General features: G+C 40.6%; 1 protein-coding gene across 4 annotated transcripts in view; it reads left to right on the top strand.

The window, feature by feature from the left end:
* AFF2 (AF4/FMR2 family member 2) overlaps window positions 1-22549 on the top strand; it is a 302637-nt gene that overhangs the window by 257113 nt on the left and 22975 nt on the right. For 2 of the 4 annotated variants that reach the window (XM_027645272.1, XM_027645269.1), the window contains exons 10-16: window positions 3959-4121; window positions 4649-5668; window positions 7766-7890; window positions 13988-14222; window positions 16150-16289; window positions 16844-16907; window positions 20276-20412. In XM_027645272.1, the coding sequence (XP_027501073.1) occupies window positions 3959-4121; window positions 4649-5668; window positions 7766-7890; window positions 13988-14222; window positions 16150-16289; window positions 16844-16907; window positions 20276-20412 (1884 nt within the window). The remainder of the gene's footprint in view (window positions 1-3958; window positions 4122-4648; window positions 5669-7765; window positions 7891-13987; window positions 14223-16149; window positions 16290-16843; window positions 16908-20275; window positions 20413-22549) is intronic. The other 2 variants (XM_027645270.1, XM_027645271.1) reach the window with 2 other exon arrangements.

Below are 22549 nucleotides of genomic sequence, written 5' to 3'. Positions count from 1 at the left end.
TTCTGCTTCAACGTTGGGTAGCAGAAAGGAGACCAGCTTACCATTGTGCAGGCAACTAGAGACTTCATCATGATCTCTGCAAAAGGTGGAGGTCTGGTTCCCCTCCCACCTGTGGTATGGGTGTCACTCCAGTGTCTCTCTTCCCCATGGCACAGGAGAAGCTCCTTGGGAGAGAGGTGAGGCAACCACTGATCCATCTGGCCAGAGTAGTGTGGTCCTTGCTGTCCAGTCACATGTGCATCTTCCCTCCCAGCCGTGGCCAGGGCTCTGGGTCAGGGCAGGGCACCTCTGACTGCCCTACAGGATTCAGCCCAAGTGCTGAGCACAGGCCTTGGAAAATGGAGAAAACAAACTTAAAAGGGGGAAAAACTGATGTTTCTATTAACTGCAGAGAGGCCTTGCACTTAGAGAATGTGACAGGCCTGCACTGAGTATGGGGATGAGTGTAATACCTCTGATGTTTGCTTTGTGTGTTTGGATTGCAAGCTCTTTGGCCCAAGGACTGTGTCTCATCATGTATTTACACAGATCCCAGCACAGCGGGTCACTGGTCTCAGTGGGGGCCTCCAATCTCAAGTGATAATAATGAACTGGCTTTCTTCTAAGTGTTAGTTACCCAAACAATGCTGTGTTCCATTGTGCAGCATTGTTTTTAATAATTTTTTTTTCAGGTCACATGAAATAAAAACATTGTCCACCCAAACACTGAGGCACAATATGAGTGTTCCTCTCCTGCTGGGAAATAAAAATTCAAGAGTTTCAAATACCAGTGCTTCCTGCCCCCTTTAGTCACTTTGAGGACTTGTGTATGATGATAAAATGCTTTAAATCCATTTTAAACCTTGTCTAGACTGGCATTCTTTGTCTGGATCTTAGCAACATAACAAAGCTTGCTTTGAAAGTCTCCTTGAAAGCCAACCCCCAGTTCATGTAGTTGATACCTATGTGAAGAAGCCCAGTTTATTTGTATAACAGTTGCTTGAATGCATGTTTGCAGAATCTAGCCCAACATCTTTTAAAACACGATCAAACTTTGAAGCTGAAGAAGTCTTTGGGAAGATTGCAAACCAACCTGTTTTTTTAACTAAGAGATGCATTTTATTTAGGGAAAAAAAACACAGAAGGCAATCCAGAATCTCTACTAAACTCATTTTATCGGAAGCAAAGATTTTATTTTTTTATGCACTTGTATGTGAAAGGTCTGTGTGGTTTTTTCTTCTGTACTGAACAGCATTATAAGAAGTTGGTTGTGCTTGCAGCTATGTACAAGATCTCTCTATCTTTAGTATGGTGAGATGCTAGGAAAGGCATTTTGGGTCTTATCTGATTGTTTTGCAAAGCATACACAGTTGCTCTCAACCCAAACTACATGATGAAAATGAATGCTTCTACTTCAGTAATGAGGATCAGGCAATGATGCCTTCAGCATGAAACTGCCCAGTGTAGCCAAGGCATAATTTTATTATCCCAGATGAAAGACAAATATGACCTCATTGTATTTTGTATGAAAAACATTATTTTGAGCCTGTCTGGTTCCTGCATGCTTGCTGAGCTGTGTTATTCAGTAATGTTTGGCATATGCTAACTTTTTCTGAGGCTGGTGTGCAGAAAGAAAGAAAATAAGGCCAGGTTGGAGCTGCCATCTATTTCCATAGTTTTATTCTTCCCCTTTGAGTTCTTTGTCAGACAGCTGCAGTCTGCCACAGTACAGCTCCAGTTGTTTTGTAAGCTGCAGAGGGTTGAACATCTCACCTTCACAGCCCTCTCACTGCTTGGATTGTGGGAACTGGAGTTTTGGCACGGATTAAACATTAATATTGCCATGTTCACTTCCATTTAGGATGAAAACAAAGAGAGAAGTTTTCAGGTTTAGGGGAAAACTTGTCTAAATTACAACTTCAGTTTTCTGATAATTCCATAAATAATACTTTTTTCAAGGCTGATGCTTCATTTCGGTATGTTAGAATGGAATTGTCGTGTTTAAGTCCTGAGTTTGGGAATCCTTAGAGTGTTTTCTGATTTTTTGTTATTATTCTTGGAAATATTTGCGATGAAATAGGAAAGCTCAGTTTTCATCTACTATTACTGTTTTCCAAATAGAAAATATAAGACCAAAATTGCAATCTGTTGAATTGCAAGGCAAACTCCCCTACAAACACATTCCCTTTTTCTCCACTCTTGTTTCCTTGTTTACTGGGGAAAAAAAAAAGTGAGAAGTGTATTTCCCTGCATTTTCTTGAGTTTCACTGTAAAGGAGGGGTAAAGGAAGAAATACAAATGCACAAATGGTTTCCAAAAACAATCACATTAAATACAAAATCTAAGATCCATTGTAATTCATCAGTGTTTAGTTTTCCATAATACTTTTGGAAATGCCCATATTTTTTAATCATCTATTCTTTGAATTACCTGATACTTCCAGTTGAAATTTTCTAAGTAACTCTACTTGAGTCAGGTGAGTAAGGAGCCTCTAGAACAATTAAAAAAAAAAAAAACCAGAAACAACTATATGGACTTAATGAGCAACAAAGTTAGTGATCTGTAGCATTACCCAAGTGAGTAATTTTGTTTCATTAATACACCCTAAAGCACCAAGCTGTTTTGTCAATGGGCACTGCAGGGCCATTGCAAGGCTCAGAGAGACAGTTGTGTTACCAACCGCGGTGTAAGCAATAGGTTTACCAACAAGGAGGGAGAGAGAAAGTAGCTCAGTGTAGGGAGAAAATTAAAGACCATCTATTATTGTCACGGAAGCCAGTGGCAATACTTGTAAAGATTCTAGCAGAGCAGGGTCACACATCAGTTTGTTATGGCTTTTCCTACTTCCAGTTTCTTGGTTGCTGTGTTTTTTTAAGAGGGCAGCTTGATGCAAAGAGCATCTTGGTTTGAAAGGGGAAGGAAAGCATGTACCTGGCTTACTTGAATCCTTCTTGGAGGAAAGTAGAAAAGCAGATAGCAGAAACAGAGGCAAAGCATTGTAACTTAGCATCTCTGGATCACTCAATATGGGACATGCACAGCATATGATATATTAAGGTGAAGTATTGAATATCCATAAAGGACTACTAGCAAATAGTGTCAATTTTCAAACACTTTGCTTTGTCAGCTTCACAAATTTAAAATCAATCATCAAAAAGCCTCTGTATAGATCAGCTGAAGAGACATAAAACCTTATGGTTATCTCCCTGACAAAAAAGTTGAAATTAAAGATGAGTTTATAAAGACTCAGACTGGCAGAATTCTGTAGTGCTAAAATCTGGGGTCATCCAACCTCTCAGATTAGAAATAAATGCTGAGGAAAAACAATGACACCCAGTGCACTGCTAATAAATACATCTTAGAGGACACTTGAACACATAGAAAAATAGATTTCACAGAGAGGCTTATTTTCAGCTTGAATGCTATTTTCTCACTGCATTATCATAAACATGAGAGGGGAAAAAGCTATAAATAAAAAATTCTTGGGCAGTCCCTGAAGACTTGTCAAAAATATGTAGTTTTTGTACACTGCAGTGTAAAAGTATTCATTAAAATTAATTTTTAAAATGCCCTGTCCAATATTAGTTGCCTGATGTCCTTCCTTTGATCATAAATTATAAATGAACTGGCAAAAAATGAAGAAACCATGATTCCATTAATGAATTATTTAGGTGTGATTGTTAGTTTTTGCAATCATTGGCCTAATAAGTCCAGGCTTGTGACACTGGAGTGTTTCATACTTGAGGGTGATGGTGATGTTATTAACATTATCACGTGTCCCATGAATCACAAACCCAAACAGTTCCTTTGGTGGCTTCACGGTGGCACAGCCACTGGAGCTCTCACTGGGTCTGCGCTGCAGGAGAGGGAGGTGACACTTGAGGGCAGTTGGCATGAACAGGGTTCACTGGGGGGCTCCCCCCAAGGCAACACTTTAAAAGAGACAGGAGCACATTAAGAGAGGATCTTCTCCCCACAGCAGCCTGCCAGTGCCAGCGGCACACGCCACCGGCTTGGCCCATTCCAGCGGCGGCTCCGGGAGCTCCAGCGAGTCCGAGAGCAGCTCCGAGTCCGACTCCGACAGCGAGAGCAGCTCCAGTGACAGCGAGTGCAACGAGGAGTCGCGCAGTGCCACGCCAGAGGTAAAGCCACGCTCAGCTCCTCCCAGCAGGGGCTTGAAGGGGGAAACGTGGAGGGGAGCGAAATCCTGCTCCCTGTTAGGGAGATGTTGGAGTTCTGTGCTGTTTGATGCCGTTGACTTTTTTTTGCCTTTACATTTTCACATGTATGACCCACATACTCATTCTAGCTTTTGGAATAATCTTTCTGGCCTACATTTGAATTGCTTTTAAGAAATATTTAGATTTTTGCCAGTAGCTAGAGAAGATTTTATTGACACAGTATTCAGCTGGGACTAAGGAAAGGCAACATGACAAAACTATGTCTTCAGGGACTAGCTAAACTTTTTAGTTGTATTAAATTTCTCCAGGGCCACATTGTAAACCAGATAAGGAAGCCTAATTAACCATAAATACTCCATAAATACTCCCATAAAACTAGCAGTCACCACTAGTTGACTGAAATAAAAGGGTATGTTAAAAAAAGACCTCTTTTAAAGGGAAAAGCACTGCTTCTGTCTGAGATTTGTTCCTTGTCATTCAACCTGCAGCCTGAACCCCCCTCAACAAACAAATGGCAGCTGGATAAATGGCTTAATAAAGTGAACCCCCACAACAAGACCATCATCAACAATCAAAATGAGCCCCACAGCGAGACCAGCTCCCAGGCCCAGAGCAACCAGCAGGCCGAAGGGCCAAACAAAGGGAAGCTCAGCAGCAGCCTGCCCCCGAGCGATTCCAAAGACCGGGCGATCCTCAGTCCCATCCGAGAGAAAGCCAAACCGCGGGTTGCCCAGAAAACCCCAGAGGCAAAAAGCTCCAAGCAGAAGTCACCAGCTCATAATGAGCCAACTTCACAAAGGACTACTGGGAAAAAGCAACCCAAAAAGGTAGAAAGGACTTCCAGTGTAGAAGAGTATAACTGGCCCAAACCAAATAATACCAGCAACACTCCCAAAGAAAAAGACACACAGGAACCCCCCGAGCAGCCAAAGGTTCGAACTAAAGCAGCAGTTGGGAAGACCGCTCCGAGGAAAGAACCACGGACTAGCACAGGTCTCACTTCAGAGAAGAAAAAGTACAGAGGCCCCAGCAAAATTGTCCCCAAGTCCCGGGAATTCATTGAAACAGATTCATCTACTTCTGACTCAAACACAGACCAGGAGGAGAGCTTGCAGGCTAAAGTGTTGCCAGCCTGCACTGGGTCTGGCAGCAGCGTCAAAGTGAAGGACTCTGGCAGTAACATCCTCAGCGTAAGTAGTTTAACAAGCAATGGCAGCAACACATCCATTGACCAGACCAGCAACGACCTGGAGGAGCAGCTCTTTTCTCCCATCCCGATCGTACAAAACGAACTTCTGTCCCCACTGAGAGAATACGAAGAACTCAAATCTCTGTGGGTGAAAATAGACCTTAGTTTACTCTCTAGGATACCTGGACAGGAGCCTTTTGAGACCACGCCTGTGAAAAGTGAACCGAGAGAGGCAAATGTGAAACACAGGCGACCATCTCGAGAGTCCCCGACCCCAGCAGCTGAAAAACCCTCCATAAAATCCAAAAGGAAACACAAGGTAAGTTGTTTTCATTGCTTAGAGGAAAACAGTGAGTTTCTGAGCACCCTCGGGGTCAGGACCACAGCCAGTGATTCCTCACTGCACCTGCAGCAGGGCTATGGGGAGGCATCACAGCACTGAGGCTTTACTGGTTTTACAAAGGACAGACACTTAACAGGTGCACTACAAATTAACATCAGAAACTAGTAAAAAGCAAACCCCAGCTGACAAAATCAATAAACAATGTATTTTTCTGAGATTTGTCTTACAAGCTTTTTCACTGTATTTGCTCACTTACCTATTAATTTCCAGTGTTCTGTAATCTGCAGAAAGATCAAAATGATGAGTTCTTATTAGTACAGGTTCAGCCATACTCAGAAAATGTGACTTCTGTTTGGAAGGCATTATGAATTAGGATTAAGGCGTTTCACCACTGGCTTAAACAGGCATGGATTCATGAAAGTCAGTGGAATGGTGCTTGCTTATGCTCCTGATGAATTTAGTTTTATATTGGTTTGTGGTATAAACAAATGGGATTCATAGAAATATAATTTGCCTAACTAGCTACTCTCTCTACACAGCTTCCTCAAAAAGCAAATATATTTTGACTGAAGGCTTTGTGTTTTATCATGTGCTTTAAGTTATTTATGCCCAAGGGCATCCTATCTTGTGGGATATGACATTGCACTTCAAACTAAATGTGTTTTCAGAAAAAAACCTGAAGTTTTATATCAGGAATGAATTTTTGTAGCCAGTTTTCCCATCTGAAATGGTTGTGCTCTGGTCTGTCTGATAGAAGTCATCATAGTGTATTTTATTTATACCCCAAATTTTACAAATCACTGAAAATGTGACTTCAGCTTTCTGTTTTAGTGGACTTCTTGAAATCCTGAGTTTGAGCAGTCCAGTGGTAGGAGAGAGTTAATACAAGACAAAGACAGAAGATGCCAGGCAGACACAGGGTCTGCTCCCCTGCCTACATGAGTCACTGCACTGGCTCCTTCCCTGTTGAATTAAGTGGAAATAATCACATGAGTAAACTCAGCAGGTTTTTATTCAATTTATATTCTAGCTGTACGCTAAAGGTAGAGATGTAAGAAGGAAGGAGAAAAGAAGAGGAGAAGGAAGTATAAATGCCCATGCTTATGTGTATGTATAAGTACACCGGGGTGCATGTTAACTATACAAAATAATTCTTGCTAGGTAATTCTTGCTAATGTCTGTATGATAGAGAAGGAATCTTGACTAAAACACAAGTGTAGTATTGGCAACTAAACTGAGAGTTCTCAGGAGATAAAAAAAATAACGGGTTATATGAGAGTTGGAACCTCCTAATTTCATTAACCAAGACTGTGAATCAGAAAGTAACAAAATGTGCAATCTTGCTCTGGGCCAGTGCAAACATAAGCTGGGCTCTGAATCAGCCCCTTCAGTTGCAGTATGATTGTTCATTGCTACCCAAGGGGAAACAAGCCAATTAGGATGACTTGAGGGTATATCAACAGTTAAAGCAGGGTAGGGAGAGACTGATTTGCGTTTCTAAATCATGCTATTAAAAGATTTATTTTAGCCATCAACTAGTGGGCTTGAAGGCTGATATGAAGGTTCCAGTGACAGAGCAATAATCAGCTTTGCTTGTATCATCCTAGTTCAGGCACAAAAGTCATGCATCAGGGAGTCTTCCAAAGTAAATTTAAACGAACTGTTACAGTTAATGACTACCCCAGCTCGGTCCTGTACTATTAGTCCTGTTAGGAATACTTAACTCAGGGAAGTTTTCCCATCAACTTTTGTTAGGTCAATGAGTAAAAGCTATGTACTTGAGTAAGGTTTGGTGCTAACTAGTCATTATTAATTAGGTTCCAATGCACTACAGAAGATAACTTCAGCACATGAGACATTTTGCTTCCTGATTATCTGCCACTTGTTATATAACTTCATGTCATGTTTGGAGCAGGTTTAGCCCTGATTTCCAGTGATTTTCGTTTCTCTTAAACCAGTATTTTAATTGCTGCTACTATAAAGGAAATTCAGAGATTCCGGAGATCCTCTTAATAGCCAGTGAAGTTGTGTATAAATACTGGATTTTTTATGCTCTACCTCTTTTTATTAAAGCAGACAGAAGGCCTGGATACCTTTGTTGAAAGCAAGAAGCCGCGCCTGGAGGACCCTCCAGCTTCGTGCCTGCTCCCACCTTGTATCTCTCCGATACCGAACCACAGAATAACCAGCACTAAAGAGTAAGTTCTGGTTTTTTGACATAACATTCATGAGGGATTTCACAGTACTGTTGTGTAAATGTCTTTGGTGTAGATGGGCTTTATAGCCCATGAGCATAAGTGACGCAGCATTGGTATTCCTTTCCATCAGGAACAGAATCCATATGGTTTTGCCCATCCTTCTGATGGACTGCAGGAATTCAGCATGCTGCCTCAATCCTGCTGTACTCTTCAACCCACACATTGCATTCTCTCAGTGTTCTTTCTTGCCTCGGTCATCTTTAACCTCTGTGGACAGAGAATCTCACTAAAAGTGGGATTTATTTGATTGCCTGGAATTTATTTTTTTAAATCATTTTCATAAGAGACAGTTCTCAGTTTTATTGAATGAAATAGTGACTTTGCCGTTCCGTTAAGCAGCTCTTATTCTTTTTGCTGCATATCCAGAAATGCCAGGGGTGACCATCCTAAATGTTTCAGGCATACGTGCTCTGTATTTCAGCAGACATACCATCTGATAAGTTTGTGCCTTTTGGACTGTCTTACATGGCTATAATGCTTGAGCAAACAGGTGCCACCTGAATAATGATTCTGATTATAGAGCCACAAGATTAACATTCTGTAAATAACTGAAGAGTCCAATTCCCTTCTGTTACAATTTTGTGCTTTTATGGTTTTGAGATGAGGCACTTCTTTCTGCTTTGGGACAAGCAAAAAGTCAAAATCACAATGTGCTTCTGAAAACAATTTGAGGGCAGTAGTAGTTAAATTTAGATAAAGCACACCAATTTTAAAACCCTTAAAGAAGGCTGATCATCATTTTGTTTATACTGGTGTAATTACAGAGTAACTTCAGTCCTTGAACTAACCCCTCATTCTGCCACTGAGAAAATCAGAACTGGAGTCTGGAAAAGGCAGATGAGTTGAAAGTTTCAATGTCGTCTGTAACGTGTTGCACATTTGATAAACATCCTGATGGGTGTTGCCACATTATCATTGCTAGAAACACAATGAACAAAGATATATTGCAGAAGGAATCAAGGATTATCCATCCCTAACACCTCCACAATCCATTAAAAAAAATCTTTCTATTCTTGTCACCAGCAGGCCCTAAGGATCCACCCCCAACCTGATGTTTCTTAATTTGAGCTTGTTTTCCAGGTCATTAATCTGATTCCTCAGAGCTTTCAAGCCTTTGGTATTCTCTGTTAAAACATAATTGTGTCCATCAATAGTTATTTCCATATGCTAGTTTTTTCTCTCATCTGCCTCAAGTTTTGAAACAAAATTTCCTGACTTTTCCACCGCAGTAACTGAGTCGTGGCTCACACTGCAGTTGTTATTAGTGTCTCCTAAATTTGCTTGAAACAAATGCAATATTTTTTGATAATTCAGGTTTTCAACCCCCAGAGACCTGCAACTGAGTGTAGAGCACTGTATTTCCCAAAAGATCAGGGAGCTGGATGAACTGTATGAAGATAAATTTCTGGAGAGCCCCAGATTGTTTTTAAGCAATCGGGAATGGTTCTCTTCTCCAGAGGGTAAAGTTTTAAAGGGAGGCAGAAGAAAGTCCACTGTTCAAGGTCATGGGGGAAAATAGCACTTCAGGGGTAAAAGGTTGAAAGACAGGCTTTGCCATTTGCTCCTTTATTCCCAAAGGTTCTAAGTTTTATTTCAGACCTCTTAAGTCTCTACATAAGGACTTTGAGAAACGAGTCGTGATTCAGCTGCAGGTGTGGTGATCTTCGATCTTCATCCCTTAAGAAGGTGTTAAGTTCCAAGATGTTCTCACTCAATAGGAACCTTAGGTCTCTCCCTTTAGAACTTGATCCCTGTGCCAACAAGCCAAGTTCCCCAAGGCAGACTTCAGAGATTTTCATTGGGCTTTTTTATAGGTACGAAAGTGTTTTGACAGAAAGACCATGATCTCTGGGCCAAAATTCGGAGACGTTCAGGAGTCTGGAGGAATCAGGGAAAGAGAGGTCACACCTGTGCTTTTGCAGCTCCTGTTGGCTGCCTTGCTATGGTTTAGGAGTTTGGATACATTTCTCTCATAATCTTTCCTTAAATATATGGGCTCAATAAAGCAAGAAAAGATGCACAATTAATTTTTAAAGGGTCACATGTCTAATAAGGCGATTAAATGCCTAATTTCCACAAGTTTCTATGACCACACATACTGTTTGAGTGTAGAAATTTCAAATAAGTTGTGAGCTTAAAAGGCATTTCCACAACCAAAGAGTGGGTTTGTATTATGTAGTCATTGCATAAGCCATAGTTATCTCTCTCTTTGTTCCTTCCCTCACACACTCTGGGGCTGATCCCTTTTCCTAAATCTGACCTGACACTTAAAATATAACTATTCATACTATTACCACTGTATTTTCCTTATTTCTGATACTTCCTAGCAAATGAAGGAATAGATGATTCAGTGTTTTGTCCAATTCATAGTAATACCTTGAAACGCTGCTGCAAGGCTGGATTTTTGTCAGATCAGCTGCCTGCTTTGCAGCAGAGGATTATTTATTTATATTTACTTGCTTGCCAGAGCAATTTTAATCTAAGCATTAATTGTATTTGCTGCTGAATACCTTTTATATCTGAATAATTGATCAGTAGACCCAGGCTAGACGGAGAACTATTCACCAACATTTGGCTGTTTGTGGCAACACAGAGAGTTATTTGGTGATGCAAACTGTGAGTCTGAATTTCAGAGTGGACTCATACCAGTGAATCATGCCCATCATCTAGCAGGCACGCTGGAAGTCTGTCTGAGGCAAGCATTTCTGCCTGTTTTTCAAGATTTCCTGTTCCCTTTTGTTTGACCTTTAGCTGAAGATGCACCTGTACTTGGCAATATATATTAGCTGATCCCTTGGGGAGTCAGAGCAGCGTTCATTGGGGTTCCGTCGTGGCAGAGGCAGCCCTCACATCTCTGACAATGACTTCAGCTTCACTCAGTTGCTACCATTTGGTCCAAGCTAATGTGGGAGTGACCTTTCCCTGTGAACCCCCTGCAGAAAGTCAGACACACCATCAATGTGCAGCATTTCATTGTGGACCAGGGGAGCAGAGGCAAAGGAAAGCCAAGTGACTGGTATAGATAGTGGCTTTGTCTCACTAACAGGCCAGAGATACCACTGCATACCACAAGGAGTGGATAAAGAAAGAGCAAAGAAAGGCAGCTTGAAATGTGAGAGTAGCTGGAAATTCTCTCTTCTTCATGCACTGACCTCTCCTTGCCTGCTTGCTTGCTTTTAAAAAAACAAACCAGGATGAAAAAAAAAAAAAGGCAGATGGGAAACCTATTTCCTTGATAATTGGCCTTTTCAAACACAAAAGATTAAACCCTGCAGCCACAAGACCATCAGTTCTGCTTGTAGTTTTTCCTTGCACTTTTATTGTGTTTCTCCCTAGATTTTAAATATATTTTAACTAACAATCATGTCAGCAAATTAAACCATTGAGTCTCGGTAATTATTGCAATAAATTCATTCAAAATTAGCGATTACTGCAATCAAAGACCAGTTTCTTAGGCCATTAACAGCCCAAAGCAAAGTGACAATCTGGTTAACTGCTGGTAACAACCTATTTCATGGAGGTTATTGTTAACATAAATGCTTTAGAGTAAATCTGAGGGAGGTAACATTGCTAAATAAATTATCATCTTAATTCCTGCAAAACCTCATAGGAGTAAGTGGGCAATAGTGGAAGAAAATAAAAAAAAAACCAGACAGAATTATAACTGCATTGTTGGGGGGGGGGGGGAGTTTAATGTAGAAAAAATATCCTCTATCCTTTGTGGTTAAGTCTTCCCACCCACAACTGAGTAGCTGCACCTATGCCTTGGTTTGCTCCATCTTATATTTGAGTCCAAAGATAAAGTGAACTGGTGAAGTTTTAAGTAGTGAAGTTTTAATCATGGCACCTGCAGCCTTCTTAATTTTTTGTTGTACTACCCTCTTAATCCCTCCAGCTCTGTGTAGCAGCTGAGGAATGTTGCATCAGTTGCTTTATATGTGTCTTAAATTTCCCCATGCAGTGGTAGACTTTGCGGACAGAGAATTAGCCCCAAAAATAGCCACAGCTGTGCTGAGGAACCTCACTTGTGGTGTAGGGTCAGATCCTGAATGGGACTTGTTCAGTGCCTCCCATTCTGTGTTTCTTCAGATGACTTTGAGACAGAGCTGCAGATTCAGTTGTTCTGCCCTTTGCAGAGCTGTCCCAGGCAAAAAGAAATGCTCCACACTCATCTGTGCACAGTGGCACAGAAAACAACTTAGCTCTGTGCTCCCACCCATGCATGCATGTTCAGGGTTCCCTGTGAAGGGCGTGTGTTTGGGAGGCAGAGGGTTTGGGTTCTGCTCTGGGTATTTCATTAACTTTGTCTGCTTTGTCTCTGTACAACCCAAGAACACATGCAAGCTTTGTCAGGGCAGTGCTTACCCTCCTTTGGAAAACTTTCCTCTGGAAAGAGTTCAGAGTGTTATTGTGCTATAACTATGGTAACTTGTCTGAGTTCCAAAATGCCCTTTGGGGGTCAGAAAGCTAACAGATGGAGCTTTGAGTGAGAACTTTCTGGAGGACATATTGCAGGACCACATGTGCATAAAATCAGTCTCCTCGAAGAACTGCCAGCCTATTCCAACATGGGTTGCTTCCCTTTGATCTTCTTCGGGCCCATGTGTTTTCCAAGCAGGACAGCATCCATCCCTGTCCTAATGTAAGGCAATATGAATTCTGGGCTCATTTTATTTCTTCATCTGAAGATCTTTAATATCAGAGACTTTCAAATAAGATATTTTTAACTCTGCTTCAGTTGAATTAAAATAGTTTTGGGTAGACAAGCTATAAAACCTGAAACATGAGGAGTTCGTTTGATTTCACTCTGTGATTTCACAGACAGGCTAAAATATTTCTGTATCACCAAAGGCCCAAAGTAGGGGAATGACCAAAGCAGGTGTAGATATTGATACTGTTGGTGAAACTGCAGAAGAGGCCAGACTAAAATGAGAGAGAGAGCTCCAAAATAAGGAGTAAGGAAACCTGGGTTTTCTCCTCTTTTCCTGGTTACGGTAAGGCAAAGTAGATCTATAATTCCTGACACTGACTGAAAGTGTGAACAAAACATAAATTCTTGTTGACTTAATTTGTTATTGAAATTTTAGTCAATAATCATGAAAAGTAAATGATCATGTAGTGCAATATTAGATGTCTAACAAAAGATTAAAATTCAGGTTATCTTCATTGACTGAGCTGGGACAGTACCTGAAATAAAAATCTATGAGTAGATTAACGTGTTAAACAGTCAGTGGGGTATTGGGTTTGGTTTTTTCTTTTTTGATGGATTGGAGTGGAAAAAGGTCTACCAGGCTTTTTTTTGTTTTTACTGTGTATCACAGCTGCCATTTCTAGCCAGCTAACAATTTCTGTACATAAAACAGACAATAGATTATCATATTACTTGAGCTTTCATGTCAAAACCACATTCATTTTCTGAATCACGTTCAATTCATCAGCCAATATTTGCTCAAGAGCTTTTGCCAGCTACAATGTATCATTTTAATATAGTGTTGAACATTGGTTTTATTCTAGAGGTTAAATAATTATTATCTTGTTATTGTTACGATTATCATTTTGCAGTTGTTTCTTTTTTTGGTTCTCATGCCATGTGCTATTTGGGTTTTTTGCAAAGGTTGCTTACGTGGGCCCTAATCCACCTCTTAAAAAGATGCTTAATGTTAAAAACATAAATAGTCATACTTGATGTCAAAGGAAATAACCCTGTGCGTAAAACTTTCCAGCACTTTGCTGAGTCAGAACCTCTATGACCTCTCAAATGAAGACTGACTCAAATTAGCATTTAAATTGAGTGCAATTTGTACTAATGCACTGCAAGTTGTCCTCCAAAGCAGAAGGGTTCTGCAGCCATTGAAATGGCAGAGGCAGCTCTTGTGTTGTCCCTGCCTGTCCCCTTGTGACTCACCTCGTAGAGCAGGGGGACTGCAGGATGGATTTGAGGGTACAGCTGGCTTCCCTGTAAATAAAACCTAGAGCTTTGTGCTGTGGAGGATTAACCACGGTTCTTGAAGTGCAGCTGTTTTTATCTGTGTCCCAGGAGCAGTGGTAGCTCAGTGAAGAAGGTGACAAAGAAAAGAGAAGAGAAGCTGTTCCCTCCTCCGTTATCCCCACTCTTGGATGAACCTGTGCACCGGCGGCACAGCAGTGACAACAGCTCCTTCAGCCAAGAGACCACTGTCACAAACACCTCCCAGACCAGCAGCTCTTCCTCCTCTGTCTCTAAACACAGAAAGAATGAAAATAAATCCTCTTCTAACCCCAAAGGAATCTGTGTAAGTAACCAGCCTCGACTGCGGGAAGTGAACAAGATAAAGTTAACTTAGCTTTGTTCTGTTTGATTTTTTTTTCCCTACAGTATCTATTTCTAAATGCTTAGGTAGCCACACTCAAGGGCAGTGAGTAGTAGAGCAAGACATAAGCAACTCTTGCAAGTTCCGTTTTCAGGTCAGCATTAGGCATCTATGTGGTGTTGGCTATCAGTCCTTGAAACACCAGGTCCCTAAGCCTCAGAGAAAAATCTTTGCAGCCACCAATTAGCTGCAATTAGGATTAACTATATAGCTGCAACACACACATTTTGAAAATAAAACTTTAGGACTATCACCTGAATAATTGTCCCAAATTCTCAGCCAGAAATAGGCACTGTAGTTCTACTGAATATTGCGGCCTAAACTAAACAGAAAAAAAAAAAAAAAAATCTAACAAAGAGCTAATTGTCCGTGGCACACTCAGCATGTTAATATCCTCTCTCAGGTTTGCAGGCTCCCAGCAGCAAGGTTTATTTACACCTAATCTCCATGAATGATGTATAAGCCTTTAGATACCATGTAAATAGGGTTCCTGTCCCCCCTCGCCCAGAGAAACATCATTCTGTTAGGGCCATCTCCCCATCAATGGCTTTCATATAGACAATTCCTTCCTGCTTGCTTTTCACCAGATTCAGATGGCTTTTTGCTGAAAACACATGAAAAAGAGCCAAAACTGCATAGGAAATTCATTAAAACAAAGTACAATTTTACATCAATTTGTCCTCCTCTTCTTAGCTTAAACAGAGAAACATGAGGATTTGGGCCCATTTTAGAAAACAATCCTCCCTCAAGAGTTTCAAACACATCATTTAGTATCAAACTGTATCTTAGTATCGCTGTCAAGATTAAAAGACAAGAAGAGAATTCTGCCACAGAAAAGGACATGCATAGCCCCATTTTTCACAGTTCACCACTTTGTGAGAGGTTGTTACCCTGCACTGTAATAGTAAAACTCACAAGCTGCATTGGATCATAGGTGACAAATCGCTTCACCTTATTCATTCATCCCTGTTGCTCTCTGATATCATTGTGTCACTTCAAGCTGCGACAATAATACACACGCCTTCAACTGAAATCAATGCCAAAATGAACTGCATATGTCAGCATATAAACAATGCTATGTAAACAGCAGGGCCTCTTCCTCTCATCCCAGCATCTCTAATCAGATTTATCCTTGGTTAATCTATTACCTTGATACATGAAATATTTTTCTTCTAAATAATTTTCTCCAAATAAATTTTGTCTAAAATTCTTTCCCTCGTTCATTGGTTCGTCTGTAATTTAGTTTATCTGGTTATGGACCAACCTTGCAAGTTGCAATTGCCTGATTTAAATGCTTCTGTTATGCTTATGGCTTTAATCAAAGTCACAACTCCTGACTTCTGCTTTCCATTCTTCTCTCTGTAGCAAGAGTGCAGGAATTGTTCCCTGATGAAATCCAAGCTGACTCTTCAGTCACCTTAACAGTTAGCTCCTAATAATAAAGAAAAAAATGTTATGTTAGTGATACACCTTGAAGGAAATTGAGTTTACCTCCAGCCCTCCTGCATTAGATTTCCTCACCCTTGCTTTAACCAGTGTGTCTAGTTGATAACATTGTGATATCAACTTAAAAATTACACCTAAAAGTGTAAATTACTGAATTCAGGTGAAGACTCTGGAGTGCAGTCACCTAATTAACATGTTAGACTCATGTTATGAAGAATGGAAGGCTGGTTTGGTGAGGTAACCTGGATGTAGTTGGGTATCTGTGAGTGCTACTTTGAGTCTTAGCTTTTTGTTTGTTTGAAGGGCTTTTGTTTTCATTTGGGGGTGGGGGGTGTGGATGTGAGCACTGAAATTGTTGGAAGGTGTTTGTTTGAACTGTGAATAACAGTCCTGTGTTTTCTAGGAGGAAGAATCTCACAATACACCAACAGCCAACACTCTTCTTGACACCAGCCATCTAGAACCAGACATCTGGTCTGCAATGCCAACACTTTCCAATGGGAATTCTGAGCCCAGAAGACCCAAAATAACATTTGATGATGTGTAAGTTTTATTGACTCTGTGCTAGCTGCATGTTCTGTAGTTGGGATTTCCTTGCTAGCAGAGCTCCCAGGGAAAGAGAGTTGCTTGATTACAGTGCAGGCATTGGGCACCTGTGTGAATTGTGCTGCACAAAGGCATACACAGTTTTAATCTTTACAAATGAACTGTTGTCACTGATTAATGAAGACTGTTGATAAATGTTTTCAGATCATGAATGTTGGTTCATGGTAATTCTTCTTCATTTTTTTATTTTAGCTCCTCTAATGGAAACTTCTTATACTTAATTAGTTTAAAATATTTTTCCTTTTCCTCTGTTCAGCACACATTAATGGGTCCTTTGGGTGGCCAGTTTCTACAGCTACTTATTTTACATTCTGGTCACCCATCATATCTTTGCATACAGCAGCTTCAGATTGATATCAGGTTAAGATTTAAAGAGATAAGTGGGTGTATGTGTCAGAATTGTTCTTGAAAGCAGTCAGCAAATTTTTTAAACAATGTTTGTCCAACTGTATGAAAGCAAAGACTTGAATTAATTGATTTTGTCTCTCTAGGCTTCACAATGCAGATTATTACATGCAAGAGGCTAAGAAGCTAAAGCATAAAGCAGATGCATTGGTAGGTTATCACTGGAGTTTTTTGTTCTGTCCACTGTGGAACTTGGTATTACAAAAATGGACATTCTGCATGTGTTCTAAAGCTCTGAAACCAAGAGGAACACTGCTGTTGGGCATAAAGTATGCTTCAGACTGTGCTCCATAAACACACTGTGCACAAGTCAAACCCTGAACACCATTCCTAGCCTTTAAGTATTTGTTCCCCAAAAAAAGAAGCTCCTTACAATAGCTGGTGTTTCTTCCAAGGAGGAGCAACAATCTTGCTGTTTGTGAAGGATGCAAGATAATTTCATGAAAGTTGATGTGTATTTGAAATTTGTTGCTCCTCTTCACTTTGGGCCTAAAGCAGAAGTGTTGAAATATTCCAGAGCAGAAAGTCAGGACAAGCAAATCACCCTCCCACCCCATTGTCATGTGGTAAAACTGCTATTTCCAATCCAGTTGTTTAAAATTTGCAACCATTCATTTTTACGTAGTACATTCATTTTTTATTGCACGCTGTTAGGTTGGTAGAGAAAGCCTTCCCAAAAAACCTTGCAATGAGGGAGTTCAGTGCTGGGAAAGCTTTTTCTCTCATTTTACTCCAGATGAAATTCCAGTAAGATTGGCCCAATTCTGCAAGGTGTTTTGATTTTGATAAAACTGCATAGTCTGGCAGATTGTATTCTGTCAGGGTTTGTTCAATCTGAATTTTTGCCAGCCCTGAAGTGCCTTTAATAGACATTTGCTTTGTAGGTAGGGACTTTGCTCCTGTAAGCTACATAAGGTGCAAAACAGTAGCTCATTTAGGCAGATTTAGTGGACTTGGCTCCTCTGCTTAGTTTAAGTAAGATGTCTAAAATGGAGTGTGGCCATCTCTTTACCCCCTCAAAATTACAACTGAAAAGGAACTGGGTGATCATTCTCCTCTCACTTTATTATTTGTGGGGATTTTGCATGCATATTCTGTCATTCCACATTAGAGATTTTAGGCTTGGGAACCAGTGTTTGTCTAAAAAAAAACCAAACCCCAAACAATCACATGCTATGTTTTTAAAAAGCAAACCAACCAAAAAGAAATGGCTCTCCCTCTGCTGTCAGTGAGAGCTAACATGTCAAGCTTCCTGCTTCAGCTCTCTGGGCTCCCTTTGGGTTGGGGCACAGTGTTTCCAAGTGTGTGTTCTGTGAGAGGCAGGTTCAGGTTTTTGGCAGCCTGCTCTGACTGTCAGTAAGGTGACAGTCATCCCTCCCAACAGTGCCCGTTTACAGGAGATGGCCTGATGGCTTCCAGCCTGGCTCGGCAGAGCTCAGGCAGGAAAGGCTGGCAGGAGCAGGCTGACAACACCTCCCACAGCTGGGTGACCTTTAAACACAATACACATGGTTCTGGCACAGGGATACCTGCTCCACACAAGCAAATATTTAAGGCTCGGGCTCCCGATGATCTCAACATGCCATGTCAGTCCAGCTCCCTCCATGGCCTGACACACTCAGAAAGTGTTGACCTGTCTCCTGTCCTCTTCCCTTTGCTTGTGCCTTGCAGAATCAGGGGTGTTTCTCAAGCAGAACTAAGAGGAGCAGGCACAGCACATCCCACTGCTGCCTGCGGCCAGGCCGTGCCTGTCACACGCAGTTTGACACCCCGAGTGCCCTGGTGGGACTGTGAGGCCATCCACTGCAATCAACTTGTTGGCAGACATAAATATCCATGAACAAAGAATCTGCTTTTTCTTTCTGCTAGTTAGATCTCAACTTTTTTTTTTTTTTCCCCACTCAATGCAGCTGCACACAAATTATCTGTGTGTAACACATTTGCTGTGCGATCCCGTAGTGTTACTTGTCCTATGGAAACAATTGCTGCTGGTTACTTGGTGCTGACATGACAAAGCACAGGCAGCATTGAAAGATGTGTTGCAGTGGCTGGAAAGATAATGCATGTGACCTCAAAATGTGTCAGCAAATGTTAATGAGATTTGTGGCAATGCTGTTCCTGAGCTTGTACGGAAAATAGATTTCTGGTGAAGGGCAGGACATTTCATTTCTTACGAGAGCAACCCCATGGAAACCTCTCCTTGTCTGGGGCTGCAGTAAGGGATCAACTAATCTGGGTGGGCTGCTGCAGTGGGAACTGACTGTACCTTATGGAAGAGATCTTGGAGACCTGACTGTGTTTCTGACTGAGATGGGATGAGCTGGAGTCATTCCACCTACTCCACAGGATCGGATCCCATTTCTGGCTTGAACTCTGTGTCTGCACTAAATCTGCTTGCAGCCAGATTTGTTTTTCATACCGCAAAAAGTCATCTTTGGAAGGCTTTTTGTCTTCCAAAATGAATGGAAATTCTTTCAAAGTGAAAAAAGGAATTTGAAGAATATGCTGAGAAGCAGCCATTGGAATAGAGAGAAAGCAGTCAGAAACATTCCCCTTTTCTGGTCATTCAGTTAATACCTAACAATTATACAAAGGCTTATGTAATCAATGCACAAGACCAGAACTTGAAATTAAAGGTGTACAGAGGGAACTAGCTATAGGGATGGCTTAGAAGGAGCCATAAAGACAAACATAGTGTTATCTTGGGACCAGTAATAAGTGTTAATGCTTAATATGTTGCTAAAATAGGCTTCAGTTTTGTGAATGGAAAGATATGCAGATGCATCAAAAATATTTTGATAGAGACATAGAAGGAAATTTTTAAATTATTTAAAGTATATTGGATCTCCTATATCAAATGCCACATTAGTAGAATTCTTACATCCAGCTATCAAAAACTGAAAATGTTAAATACTATTATAAAATACGTACTATAAAAATGTCATATATAATATTCATTACACATAAAAAAAGAAATCAGTATGTCTAAGTCAGTTTAATCACAACCATTATGAGGGCTAAAACCTTTTGCAATAAAATCCTAGTAAAATGAAATATTTAGCAGTGCTATATTGTCTCCCTTTTTTTTCCCCTGCTCTTTCAGTCATCACATAAGTGATGAGATTTTTTTTTTTGATCAACAGTTAACACAGAATATGACATCAGACAAATGCCATGGAGTTGTTACTTAACCCTTGCATAGTGACATTCAAACTTAGTTCATCTATCAAGGACTGTTGTGGATGTGTTCAAACATGCTTAGTGCCTCTCCTTGCCTGTGTAAATCCATGCATGTCAGTGGACATACCATTGACTTTCCTCTGTGGAGCATCCAGCCACATACTGCCTGAAAAGAGCTGGTAAAAAATTAGGCCCTGCCTTAATTACTGTATGAAATCATTCTTAATTACCAGTGTCGCTTTGCTTTCATCCTAATGCTAGTGTTCCTTTGTATGATGATCTGCCTACCTAGAAATTAAAGCTGAAGGATTTTCTTGACGGTGTCATTCCCATTTCAGCTGGAGAAGTTTGGTAAAGCCGTGAATTATGCTGATGCTGCCCTCTCCTTCATCGAGTGCGGGAACGCTATGGAGCGAGATCCATTAGAAGCTAAATCTCCGTACACCATGTACTCAGAGACTGTGGAACTCATCAGGTTAATGTCCTTTCTGTGATCATTTTCATCATCTCATTTCAGTCATAATTAGAACCTGCTATGTTTTAAAAAATACCATTTCGACGTATTAATGATTTGTCCAAGGCATCTTCATCTCAGAAGTCATCATAATTAGTTCTTGCCATTTTATTAATGTCATGGAAAATTTATAATTGATGGACACTGCTTTTATAAATTATCCCCTTTAGAGGTTATAATGTGAGTGTTATAATTTGCAATATTCATAAAATTAAAATTGAAATGTAGTGGGTGGAAGTAAAGTATAGTAATTTCACTGTTTGGCAATGACACTTGTCTTTTAAAAGGTGTAGTTTTATAATTCAAAACATTAAAGGGAGTCTATCAGGATTTCTATTACAAACCCTGGTTTTAGAGCTTTATAACTTGGCTGTTAAAAAAAAAAAAAAGAAAAAAACTGAAATTTGGGACATAAGATCATAGTCAGAGAGGAAGCTTCCATATGTATTGTATTGAAAACAGTGCATTTTTAATGTTAAAGGAATGTGAAACAGCTGAATTAATTTTAATACAGTTTTGTAGACTCATAGGCTAGAATATGGATGAGAGAGCCTTTACTTACTAATAAAATGTCTGAATTATTACTTTAAAATCTGCTACTATTCCTTATAGCTGTTTCAGTGTTGGCTCCGTAGAAATAATGGTCTCCTGAGTAACTAAGGGCTTGTTTGCTTTACTTGAGCAAATTACCAAAGTGAAATCAAGCAGGATTAAATTTACCTGTAAATAGAACAACAGGATTTGTCCTTTTCACTGTGATGCACCTTTGCTTTCCCCAGTGTATGCTGGGAATATCCCCATTAATGTCAGTGTAATTACTGGAAGTTTGCAGAAGAGAAAAAAAAGGAGGCAAATCAGGCCCTAAATATTTGGTTTTTAATATGACAACGGTGGTTTTTTAACATGCCAGATTAGCTATTAGGGACTGCCAAGATAATGCATGTTTTACATTTTGAGCAAGTAGGTATTTGCATAATAAAATGTATCAAATCTTAAGAAGCTCTTACTCTCAGGTAAATAATATGCCTGTTAAATATTTAAAAACATGTTTTTGCATTCCACACTTCATAAAGAGAAGAAGAAAATCTAAAGAGATCACTCAAGAAAAAAAATTATGTTCACTCAACACTTGATCCATGTTAAACCCTGGGGAGCAGAGGACCTAGAAAAGGAGCAGCCTACCTCTGCTCTGCTGTGCCAAAACTGCACTCTGACAGGGGTTCAGTACTGTGTGTCCTGAACTACACAATTGCAGTTGCATGCCAGGATAAATGGTATTAAAAGGCAGTGCTTTTTCATAGTAGCCTGCTTTTGTTTTTTAAGAAAACCGCACAGCACAGTTGAAAATGTTTCCCCTCCGTCCAGCAGCTTGTTCAGAGTTCACGGACCAAAAATCTTTGTTCATCCGGGAGTCATAACACATGCACCACTTCAGTCAGAGAATGGCAGCTCCAGGAGTCCCTCACAAGTGGGCAATACCTGCAGGTCCCCTGCAGTGCTGGTGCTGGGTGGAGTCAGCTGAGTGCATGGCTGTGTGTTGGAGCGGCTGGCACTCCCTGGCATACACAGCCCCGCTGCCTGGCTGCTCCTGGCACAGCCCTGCTGCAGGCTACATGATAGATAAACCTTGGCATGGAAGCAGCAGCACCTGAACTGCTCTTGGAACTGCTTTTGGCTATAGAAGAAATTGGAGGACTTTGTTATATTAGACCTCCAATATCTAAATAGCTAAAGTCAGGTGAGATCAATTCCACCACCTACCACCAAAGGTAGAGCTTAATATACCAACTGTTGCATGCAGCATCTTGTAGCAGCCAGTGAGACTGATTTGCTTATTTAATTGCTGTCAGTGGTCAGAAGTAGACAAAAAGTGATTGCCCAGGTGAGCAGGTACAGGCTCAGTAAACTCCATGGAAAAGTATAATTCTTGTGGGCTACAGTGTGTGCTGAATGTAGAAACCAAGTATGCGGTTGTGCCAAGCCTGTTTCTCGGTGTGGCTGCTAATGTTGACATAGATTTTTACTGTGAGATAACAAATAGAAGGAGATTTTTCTCACTTTTACTCCTCCCTTTATCAGAGACTTAGTTTTCCCCTTT

The sequence above is a fragment of the Corapipo altera genome, unplaced genomic scaffold (assembly GCF_003945725.1).
Source record: "Corapipo altera isolate COAL_440 unplaced genomic scaffold, ASM394572v1 65, whole genome shotgun sequence".
Classification (NCBI taxonomy): Eukaryota; Metazoa; Chordata; class Aves; order Passeriformes; family Pipridae; genus Corapipo; species Corapipo altera.
Note: the sequence above shows the minus strand (reverse complement) of the source record. Positions and strands in the feature narration are given on the sequence as shown.